At 45.3% G+C, this 10,915-nt stretch overlaps 1 protein-coding gene across 5 annotated transcripts; it reads right to left on the reverse strand.

Annotated features, from left to right (window-relative positions):
• Positions 1 to 2,649: 2,649 nt before the first annotated feature.
• Positions 2,650 to 7,138, reverse strand: TEX51 (testis expressed 51). 5 transcript variants are annotated; one of them, XR_003550267.1, is made up of 9 exons: positions 6,907 to 7,138; positions 6,737 to 6,811; positions 6,432 to 6,505; positions 6,160 to 6,214; positions 5,991 to 6,074; positions 4,901 to 4,973; positions 4,722 to 4,815; positions 3,418 to 3,575; positions 2,650 to 2,718 (listed from the first exon to the last, which is right to left on the reverse strand). XR_003550267.1 is itself a non-coding variant. In XM_014589850.1 (8 exons), exons 1-8 carry the CDS (start codon positions 7,100 to 7,102, stop codon positions 4,229 to 4,231), a joined length of 789 nt encoding a protein of 262 aa, XP_014445336.1. In that variant the 5' UTR covers positions 7,103 to 7,138; the 3' UTR covers positions 4,163 to 4,228. The 5 variants fall into 5 exon arrangements, 3 of the variants coding, with proteins under 3 accessions (XP_014445336.1, XP_006153769.1, XP_014445337.1); XM_014589850.1 differs by lacking the exons at positions 2,650 to 2,718; positions 3,418 to 3,575 and adding an exon at positions 4,163 to 4,366; XM_006153707.1 differs by lacking the exons at positions 2,650 to 2,718; positions 3,418 to 3,575 and adding an exon at positions 4,163 to 4,366 and having other exon boundaries at positions 6,160 to 6,177; positions 6,416 to 6,505.
• Positions 7,139 to 10,915: the final 3,777 nt, after the last annotated feature.

Genomic DNA, 10,915 nt, shown 5'->3' on the forward strand with positions numbered 1-10,915 from the left:
AAATGGTGCTGGAAAAACTGGATTTCCACCTGCAGAAAGATGAACCTGAACCCCTACCTCTCACCTCTGACAAAAATTAAGTCAAGGTGGATCAAAGATCTAAATAAATCTAAGACCTCAAACTATAAAACTGCTCCTGGAAAACACGGGAAACTGTGGGAGTCATTAGTGGAGGGAAAGACTTCTTAAATAAGACCCCCAAAGCACAGTTGATAATTCCCAAAATAGGCAAGTGGGATTATATCAGACTAAAAAGTTTCTGCATGGCAAAAAACATAGTAATTAGTGTGATTTCACAGCCCTCAGAATGTAAAAATATTTTTTCAAACTATGCATCAGATAAGGGACTGATAACCAGAATACACAAGGAACTCAAGCAACTGTTACGAAAAAAGATGATGAACCCTTTTAAAAGATGGGAGAATGAGTTGAAAAAACCACTCTGGGGATGACATCGAAATAGCCAAAAGGCACATGAAAAAATGCTCAACATTCCTCATTGTAAGGGAAATGCAGATCAAAACAACAAGGAGATACCACCTAGCCCCAATCAGAATGATTTAGATTAAAAAAACAAAAAATGTAAATGCTGGCAGGGGTGTGGTGAAAGGGGAACTCTCTTACACTGCTGTTGGGAATGTAAATTAGTCTAGCCATTGCGGAGAACAATTTGGAGATTTCTCAGAAACCTACAAATAGAACTACCATATGATTAAGCAATCCCACTCCTTGGTATCTACCCAAAGGTCAGTAGAATTCTTAATCAGAAAAGTGCTTGCACATCAATGTTTATTGTGGCACTATGCACAATTGCTAAGAAATGAAACCAACCCAAATGCCCACGAACAGATGAATGGATTGAAAAACTGTGACATATATACTCTATGGAATACTATTCAGCCATAAAAAACAAGACCCTGGCTTTTGACAGAAAGTCGATGAATATGGAAAATTTACTGCTGAGTGAAGCAAACCAGGCAATGAAGGAGAGGCATTGTATGTCCCCACTTAATATTTACCGAGTGTCCACACTCTATGACTGAACCTGATCGATGAAAATATATAGAAACACAGTAAATGGTTGTGAATATCAGATACAGTGTGGGTGAAAGAGTAGAGTCTGAGGAAGGACATTTAGAAGAATAATAGAGGGGAAAAGCATTAATGGGGCAAAGAAATGTGGTATTATCTGTTGAAGATAATTTTATAGTATTATCAACTGGACTAGGGAGAAATGTACACATGTTGGAATACTCACTTTGTAAGCTAAATAACATGATTAAATTTCTAAAAGAATATGAAAAAAATCTTGCATCCTTATCTATTCATGATAAAAAGTGGGAGCCTAAATAGACAGTAGAAATCTGAGGGCATCAGTAAGGCTTATCAGCTTGGAGCTTCACTGGGGACTTTCTGATGACAGCATCTCTGGCCTTTCTTTTAAGCTGGGTAGAGTCCACAAAGAGGACTCTTTTAGATCTTATATGATAAGCTGTTTTAAAATATGCATTTTATTATTTTTAGTATAGTCAAGCCAGATCAGGAGCAGGTATCATTGAAGAAACAATTTGTTTTACTCACAGATGTCAAGGCGGGAGGATGCATCACACCGTGGAGTCCACCTGGATAGGCACTAGTGAAAGTTAGGAGGCAGAGGGAGTGAGAGATGGTGGCAATATCTAGTAGACACATTGCAATATGGTGGCTGTCCAGGAGTTGTGCGCCAACGGGTAGTAGAGCCTTCTCAGGCGGTGGCCATTTTCTGCTGGATCTAGTTAGCAAGCCAAAAGTAATACAGGGACAAATTGCCTAGGTTGAGCCTCAAATCACCATGTTCACTGGGCTAGTTGTCTTCAGGATAACAAATTTGTTTTTATTAGGAATAGTAAGATACACAGGCATGCAAATCATTGTATTGAGGGAAGCATTTTTTCAACCTGTAGTTTTCATGGAAACAAGAAATGTGGCCCACATACGGAGCCGTGTGGAGAGACAGCAGGGACAGTCAGGAGGCAGAGGGAGGGAGGGAAAATGTAGGCAAGGCCTGTACTGCAGTTTCTGTGGAAGGAATAAGCAAGGCAGTGTCAGTGCGTTTGAGATGGGTAGCTTGAACTGACTCAGCAAGTGTTAGGGTGCGGGGCTGACCCCATTTCTGGTACCTGGCCCTGAGAGTGCTATAGCACATGGATTATGGTCTGGAGTGTGGGAGCCTGATGGAGGAGCTGGTTGGGGCTACAGGCTCTGGACTGGTTGGTGTGCAGTAGGAAGGAGCACTCACAGGCTAGCTGTTTGCAATCTCTGTAAGTCTGTGAGCCTGGGAGTAGTGGCCCCTCTAGGGCCAGCAGGGTCCCGGATGCCAAGACATCAGAATAGAGAAGATGAAAAGAGATGGTTAATACAAGGGTCAGAGTCCTGCTGCCAATTCTCTAGGCACCAAGGACTAGAGGTCTCTACATTGATTGTGTGTGCAAGCGATCAGTTAGCTACTTGTTTTGGCCCAAAATTCTCTTGACCTGTGCCTGGCACTCTCACTCCAGGCTTCTACAGAGGTGGAGGAGAGGAGTCTCTAGGGTCATGAAATGGGGAGGAGTATGTTAAACATTCCACCCTCCCTTACCTCTATCCTCACACTCACCCACCCTCAGTGCACAAGACCCTGGTGCTGCAGCTCCTGAGACATCTGAGCAGTGGGGGGGCTGGGCTGAGGAGAGGTTAAGCCTGGAAGGGAGAAGAATTTGATCAGTAATAGTGTTTAAGTGGGGCCGGCGGATGGTATGGTGGTTAAGGGCACTGCACTCCCACATGGCCAACTATGGTTTGAGGCCCAAACCTGGCGGCTTGCTTTCTCACTTTCTCTCTCTCTCTTTTGCTCTATCCCTCTCTGGTCAAATTAAAATAAATAAATAAATAAATAAATAGATAAATAAATAAATAAATAAATAAAATGAAGTTAAAAAACAATTCTCTAAAAAAAATGCTTAAGTGTTATTACCCACATATGGTGGTAATAGCAGATTGACTCTTCAACTCTGTTATTATTTTACTTTTTCTACACACAGAGCCCTCTCTTAGCACCACCTCCTGTCCCTCCCCTTTGGTATGCCATTGGCTTTGTAATTCTGTGGCATAATTTCGGAAAGGTCTCTTTTTTCTGACTTTGGATTTGGCTCTCTCCAGTCTGCTAATGCAGCTACCCCTGGCTACTGAAGTTTAATTGTTGCTGTCTTCTGTTCTTCCCATCCTTGTGGGGAAAGGGGCATGGAGAGTATGGAACAGAAGGAGCAGAATTCTCTTCCAGAGGTCAGGCTAGGTGTTTCATTTATGAACAATACCAGGGACCTACTGGGGACCTGGGTATCCCCAGGGTGGACATCTTGACCAGGACATGGTGGCCTTGCTCTTGGTGGTAATAGGCACCTGTTTTCTTATGTCTTCTGTTATTCTCTTGTCTTCCCTGGCCTGCAGGTACACTTTGCTTTCTCTCTTCCACACTCAGAGACCGGGACCCCCTGCCCCAGGGATCCAGGCCCCTGTTCTAGTTTCTTGTGTTGGCATTAGGTGAGGTCTGGTTGAGCCTGAAAAGATACCATTTGGTGACTGGGACAAAGGAGAGGGTGAGCCTGGAGAGGAGAGGGAGGTCACTGGGGGGAGGGGATGAGATGGGATAGTTACACAGCATTACATGGGGAGAGAGCTCATCTCAGCATTTGGTGGTGGAGATGACAGCGGCCTGCCTCAACATGTATTAGTCTGTTATTGTGTTGCTAAACAGAAATACTAGAGGCTGGGTTATTTATAAAAAATAGAGGTTTATTTGGCTCATGCTTCTGTGGCCATAAAGTCTAAAGGTGTGTGGCTACATCAGGCTGGCCTCCAGAGCTACATCACAAGGTGACTGACAGCAGTAGCAAGGAGGACAAAGGCATGTGCAAAAAGCAACGCAAACCAATTCCCCACTTCCTCAGTTTATCTTTCCTACATTGCAAGTTGATTGGATAGTGCCCTCCATTAGACCCTGCCTCTTAAAGTTCCCAAAACCAGTGTCCCCAGGACACTGGGACAAGTTTCCAAAATATGAACTCTTGGGGGACAAGCTATTATGCAAACCATAGCAATCAGGAAGCAGAAGACAAAGTCAATCAGAATATGAAGGGATGTTTTAATGAGGGGACTATTTATAAAAGGTCAGTATAGAGAAACCATAGACAAGAGTAGAGTCTTCTGGCTTTTAGAACTTCGAAACTGTCTCTTCCCCAAGATGGAGGGAGTCATGGGAAGGAGAGTTACTAGAACTCAGAGATGAATTAGTGTCTGCCAGCAGCTGTGGCCTTTGTCCATTTTGGGAGTCAGGTGGACTGCCCTGACCCTGTAGAGAGAAAAGCAGTGAGTGTTTTATCCCAGCAGACTCCTCCTGTTGCAAATCTCCACTGTCCAGACATGGTGGCCATGCTATGTTGATGGTCTGTGTAGGGAGTAAGGCAGAATGGTGGTGGGATCTGCAGGGGGCAGTGACAGCTATCGATAGAGGGCACTTTGTGGTGAGGACAAGGACAGGAGGCCTAGAGCCATCTGTGTCCTAAGCCATGTCCCTGTTTGTGTACATGGGGGCTGATGTGTGGCCTCCTGAGTCACAGTCCTCCATCCCACTCTGCTCTGGATACCAGACCCTGGAAGAGCAGAGCTGGGGCCTCAAGGCCCCATTACTCTCCAGACACACTCACTTTTCCTTCCTGGAGAGGGTCTCTGGCAGGGGTCTCTTTTCCTAGTACCTCTTCTATTTTCTTCATCTTTTTCCTGCGCCAGACGAAGTAGCCTCTGGGCCAGGAAACAAGAGGAGGACACGTCAGTCAAAGGCTTGGCATGTCTTCTTTGGGGTGCTGGGTTTAGAGAAGTCACTCACCCACCTCCAGCTATGGCCAGAAACAGAGCAATGCCGAGGCTCACAGCCCACTCATAGATCCTTGGTTTCTTGGCTGGGGTGAGAAAGGAGGGAGCTAAGTGTTGGGAGGCCAGGCTGGGCTACCTGGGCTCAGAGAGAAGGTGACATGCCCATTCTGTGCTCTGGTTTGCTAACATTTGCTGAGCACCTACTTTGCCCAGCACACATTTACACTGAATGAATGTGGTTCCTGCTCTCCAGAGGGACTGAGCAAACAATTGTGTGGTGTCTTTGGGGAGGGGATGTGGTGGCCAGGAGGTCAAGAGTTGGTCAGGGTAAGTGCCTCAGGAAACACAACCTCTGAGCTGTGCTTGGAAGACAATAAGGGTTCAGTTCAAACAGTCCAGACTAAGGCCATGCTCAAGGAGAGGAGCATGAAGCTTCTGGTATGTCCAGAATGCCCACAGCTTGGAGTGGCTGTGGGTCAGAGAAGGTAGGAGATGAACAGGTGCTGCTCACATAGGACCTCCTGAAGAGGGTGGATTTAATCTGGGGAAAGTTGGGAGCCACTGATAGTTCTAACCAGGGGATGTCATATGTACATTTGCTCCTTGAAAAAGAGTTCTCTGGTGGCAGATTGAGATGCGGCCAGGAGAGACAGAGAGGCCAATAAGAAAATGTTGTCAAAGCTCAGGTGAGAGATGAAGATGCCTAAAGAAGAGCAGTGAAAGTTAGAGTGAAAATACAGGAACACATTAAGAATTACTTAGCAAGACTTGGTAATTCTATGTGCTAAGGTCAGGGGGGGGATTCCTAGTTTAGGAGGATGATGACTGAGTGGGATTTGAGAGAAGCACGTTGAAGGGAGACCAGGGTGGGTAGGTATGGAGTTGGACCAGGCAAGCTGGCTTTGGACCTGAGGGGCCTCAGGAGAGGCATCTGAGAGGCAGATGGCTCTAAGGTTCTGAAGCTGGGCATGTGGACATCAATTCCTAGGAAGAGCTACCTTTACACAGGGTGAGGATGAAGAGCCTGGGCTGGACAGAGAGGATAGACAGACATGACAATGACAGACACGACAATGGCTACAGGGTAGTGGGTGGGCACTTACCTGGGCAGAACATGGGGTCGTTGCAGGAGAGGAAGTGAATCTTACAGCTGGTACATTCGGTGACCTCCACTGTGGAGTTTAGATCTAGGATAGAGAGTGGAGAGGAGCCTTAGAGGTAACCAGGTGTCCCTCTCATCTTTCACCCAAGCCCAGTCCCTAGAGTACTTACCACAAGATTGGTTGCAGGCTGCCCAGGAGGGTGAGATGGTGAAGAAACTGAGGCTCTGGGAGGCATACAAAGCCAGGAAAGGTCGGGGGTGTGAGCGAGCAATGGCATTGGGGAAGGTGTGGCAGGTGCCCATTATTTGGGCAGGGATGGGTACCCTGAGGAAGGATGGAGGGGGCTGCATGTTGGACTCTACATGCCTGGGTCTCCATGCTGGGCAAAGGGCTAGGATTAGGCAGGGACCAGCCCCACTTCTCACCCTTCTCCATTAGCACCTCAGATCTGCTATTCAGCTTATCAGCAAAGAGGCTCTTGTGCATGTGAATGTCTTCTAGAAGTAATGGTTTATCTGGTGGAATAGGAGGGGAGAAGTATTCAATGACGTAACTCCCTTAAGGTTGGGGTCTGAGATCAGAATCTTCACACAGACATTTCATAGAGCACACAGAGACATGCTATGTCCACCCTCCACCATTGCCAAAACTTCCACTGCAGGGCCAAACACACCCTCTGAGAATGCCTTGGAGGGTTGGGCTTTGGCAACCCACGGCCTAGGCCCTGGGACACTAGGTTTCCTTACCATCCCGTAACTTCTTAATAGCTTGGTCTACTTGAGTGAAGAATTTGGCTATTTCTTCTTCCAAATGGTCACGATCTGAGGATGGAGTATGAGAGAAAAGTCAAGGGAGTAAGGTCCTAGATCACGTAAAGGAGCCAGACCTGATCCCTGGTCTCCTGGTTATGTCTCACCAAGATACCAGGGTTCGTGGAAATTATTCTCCAGGAACAAGGAGTGGAGGCTCTGGGAGAGTTCTGCAGGGGGCCCCGGGGTGCCCCACAGGATCTGGAGGTCATAGTCTATCAAGGCGGGCAGTTCAGGCCAGCAGAGGAGGCAGTTCTTTCCACTGGCCACAGGCAGGAGGCAGATGAGCAGGACAGGCAGCATGTTTTGCAGTCTCTTACTATACTCCACTGCCCTGCCCAGCAGTTCTACATGGAATGCTGGCACCCTGTTCCCCCAGCAACTTCATTCTCCAGGAACAAAAGTACATTCCACAGGGCGTGGCAAAGGCCAGCCGTGGTGTCATGGCCTGAAGTGTGGTCTGGTGTCAGACTCATGTGGGAGCCGTGGTGCTTGGTTTTTCCTCTGAAGATGGAGTCAGCAATGCTCAGCAGGGAGGGCTTCTGTGTGGATCAGGGGACAGTTGTACCATCTTGTGATAGATGGGCACTCAGTTATTCTGACTGCATTTATCTTTATGGAATATTTCAATAACGGTGAAATTTGGGAGGTCAGGAGAGAGCAGCGCGGCAAGAGACTTAGTTGTGTGAAGAGAATCCAAGTATCTCGCACACTTCTGCATGGAAATGGGCAACCATGGAGGAAGCTTATAGAAAAGACATTTTTCATGGCATATATCAGTGGCAGCTGTCTTGTGCCTGTCCAAGCCCAGGAGTCCTTAGACACTCCTCCCACCACAGTGTAGGTAGAGTGTAGACAGAGTGTTGACAGGTTCCAGCTGGCAGTGTACACAATGGCGAGAGAGAAGATGCCTTTGGGGAAATGTCCACTGGAACGTAAAACTCCTCACTCCTCAGTGCAGAAACAACCCATGAAACGACCCTCCTCCCCTCAGCGGGAAAACTTTGCCCTTCCATGCCATACTTCCAACAAGTTCCTGAATGCCTGGGTCTTGATTATAGGCAGCTGAAGCCTACCAGGCATTTGAGAATGCTTCTAATGTAAACAAGAGACAAAATTAATAGAATTTGAAACAAAGACAAACAAAAATTGCAGAAGAAAGGAAGGATAGGCATCTGATGAGAAGCAGAAGAAAACTTAGAACGTTACTACCATTAAATAGACAAAATATTGCCTTCCCCAGACAAGAAGAAGGAGTTTTCCATAGGGTGTGGTTAGGGTTAGTAGAATTCTACCCCGAGGTTTAGGGCAAAAGCCTGAGTGAGCTAGAGTCTTCCTTTTCATCAATTTATGCTTTTCCTCTGGGAAACTTGTGAAGACAGTAGCATTTAGGTGTCACCTTATCTCTGGCCCAATACCATCTCAATTCACTTCTATATCCTTTACTTCACTTCTATTGATGAAAGTGGTACCAAGCCTTTGGAGTGCTATTCAAATTTAGAGTCCCAGAGATTGCAGTCTGGGGAGCCTTGAAATCCAATCAGCTGCCAGTGGTTGGCAACTGTTCACTTATTAGGTTTTTAGTCTCTGCTTGTTTGCCCTGGATTTCTCTTCTTATTTTTAATTTAATTGAATTATATATTGTATACTTTTTAGAGATGAATTAGAAGCTTAAAAAATAAAGGAAGCACTTCCATTTTAGACATCTCAGAGTGTTGGAATCTCCTTGTTTATGTTGAGACCATTTCCATAGTGTACTTCTAGACACCTGTGCATGTCCAATACCCCTGGTAGTCCCACAACTCCTTTGGATTTCCATCTTAGAATCTGGTTTCATGTCTCCCTCCCATTCTGATTGCTTTCCCCTTAAGTTGGCAAAGTTGGTACTTCATACCCTCTTACTTCTCCTACTAGTACAGATTTTCCAAGATGTTAGTTTTCTATTGTTGCAAAAACAAGTTGCCACAAGTTAATGGTCTAAAACAACACCCACTTATTATGTCATGATGTCTAGAAGTTTGGGCATGGTTGAGCTGGTTCTCTTCTGAAAGGGTGGTACCCTTTTGTAAGGCTAAAATCATCATGTCAGGTAGGCTGCATTCCCCTTTGAAACTTGGGATTCTTTAAAGTTCATGCACTTTTTGGTAGAACCTTGAAGGAGTCAGGATGAAAATGGGACTGCTCTCAGTTCCCTGCTACCTTACCGTTTAGGGGTTCTTCCACTCTTTGAAACTTTTCCTTTGCAAAAGGCCCAGAATCTTTTAAGTAAGTCCCACTCAGGATAATTTCTGCTTTGTACTCAATGCAGGCTGACCTGGGACCTTGACTACATCTACAAAGTCCCCTCATCTTTGTTGTGTAGCACAGCCAGATTCCAGGAGTAAGATTTGTCATGTGTATACCTCTTGCTCAAGAAGAGTGAGGGCTACGTGGGAACAAGAATCTTGGAGGCCATTTCAGAATTCTGTCTGTCACATTGCCAAAACCAAAATATCTATTTTCTGAGCCTGTAAAGGTATCAACAACTCCGTCCTCCACCATTAGTCACCAGTTTGGGCTAAGAAATTATGCCTCCCCACAGCCTCTTAGTGTGCAAATAAGTTAATTAAAAGCATTGCTAAAATGCAGCCTTGATACCAAGTGTCTCGAGTTATCACTGGTCTCAAGCTAAGGGTAAAGTCTTCCTTAAGATTCCCCCATTTAAGATCCTAGCCATAAACTATGGGACCACCTGGTTATGAAATTGAGGATTACCACTGTGCTCTCAGATTTGATAACTCACTGGAATGACTCACAGAACTTTGGTAAGCCCTATACTTACAATTACAATTTTATGATAAAGGCTACGAATTAGAATCAGTCAAATAAAGAGATACATGAGAAGGCCCAGGAGAATCCCAATAACAAAGCCTCTGTGACCTCAGAAAATACCACTTTCCAGTGTATTGGTGTGTATCATCAATCAGGAAACTCACTGGAGTCTTGAGTCCAGACTTTTCTGAGAATGTTGTCAGGTTTTTGCTACACAGTGTGCTCACTGGAGAAAGACAGACAGTGAGAGGGAAAGTGAGACACCCCCCCCACCCCCCCCACACACAGGGAGGATAACCCTGCCACAATTCTTTTTCCTCCATCTCCTTCTGGAATTTTGGGCATGCATGCACAGACACCTGGCATGATTTTCAAGCCACCAGTGCTGGGACTCAAATCGTGATATACTATGTGTAAGTCCAGCACTTTAACCACCATACCACCTGCTGACCCTGAGTCCGGACTTTTTTTTTTTTCTTTAGAATTATTTTAACGTTATTTATTTATTTATTTATTTTAATTTGACCAGAGAGAGACAGAGTGAGAGAGAACGAGAGTGAGAGAGAGAGAGAGAGTGCAAAAGAGAGCATGTGTGCATGCGAGAGAGAGGGAAAATGAGAAAGCAAGCTGCCAGGTCCAGGACTTGAACTGTGGTTGGCCATGTGGGAGTCCAGTGCCATTACCACCATGCCACCTGCTGGTCTCTGAGTTCACAGTTTTTATTGAGGCTTCATTATGTAGTTGTGATTGAGTCATTGGTCAGGTAGTTGAACTCAGTATCTATGGGGTTAGTTGATGTTACTGGCTCAAACTCTAAACCTCTAATCATTGTTAGCTTGTCTGGTATGACCATCCCCCATCCTGAATCATCTTTTTAGCTTGACTAACAAGATGTGGTCAGGCCTGGTCCTATAGACCACTAGGAAGAAAAAGGACACCCAGGAAAATTTACTCAGGAAATTTTGAAGATTCAGAAATTATCTCTCAGGATCTAGGGACAAAAGATAGCCAAATTCATTATACAACAATAGCACATAAAGTCATTATTACTCATTAACATTTTATTGTGAATTCACCTGCTTCTGGGGTCTCTTGGAATCTTCTGGGAGGCTCTCAAGTTCCAGGGACAAGATTTTACTTTGCAGGTTCTGATTATGGAGATATTAAGACAGTGGATATAGGGACCCAGGGACAAGTGGAACATTACAAAAGTATCTATTTTAGCAAATTAACTCACTCGATTGGCAAAATTATCTTAGAGGTCATCCACCAGCAAATCCTGTCCATTTGTTACAAAGAACCTTG

The sequence above is a fragment of the Tupaia chinensis genome, unplaced genomic scaffold (assembly GCF_000334495.1).
Source record: "Tupaia chinensis unplaced genomic scaffold, TupChi_1.0 Scaffold000386_1, whole genome shotgun sequence".
NCBI lineage: Eukaryota > Metazoa > Chordata > Mammalia > Scandentia > Tupaiidae > Tupaia > Tupaia belangeri.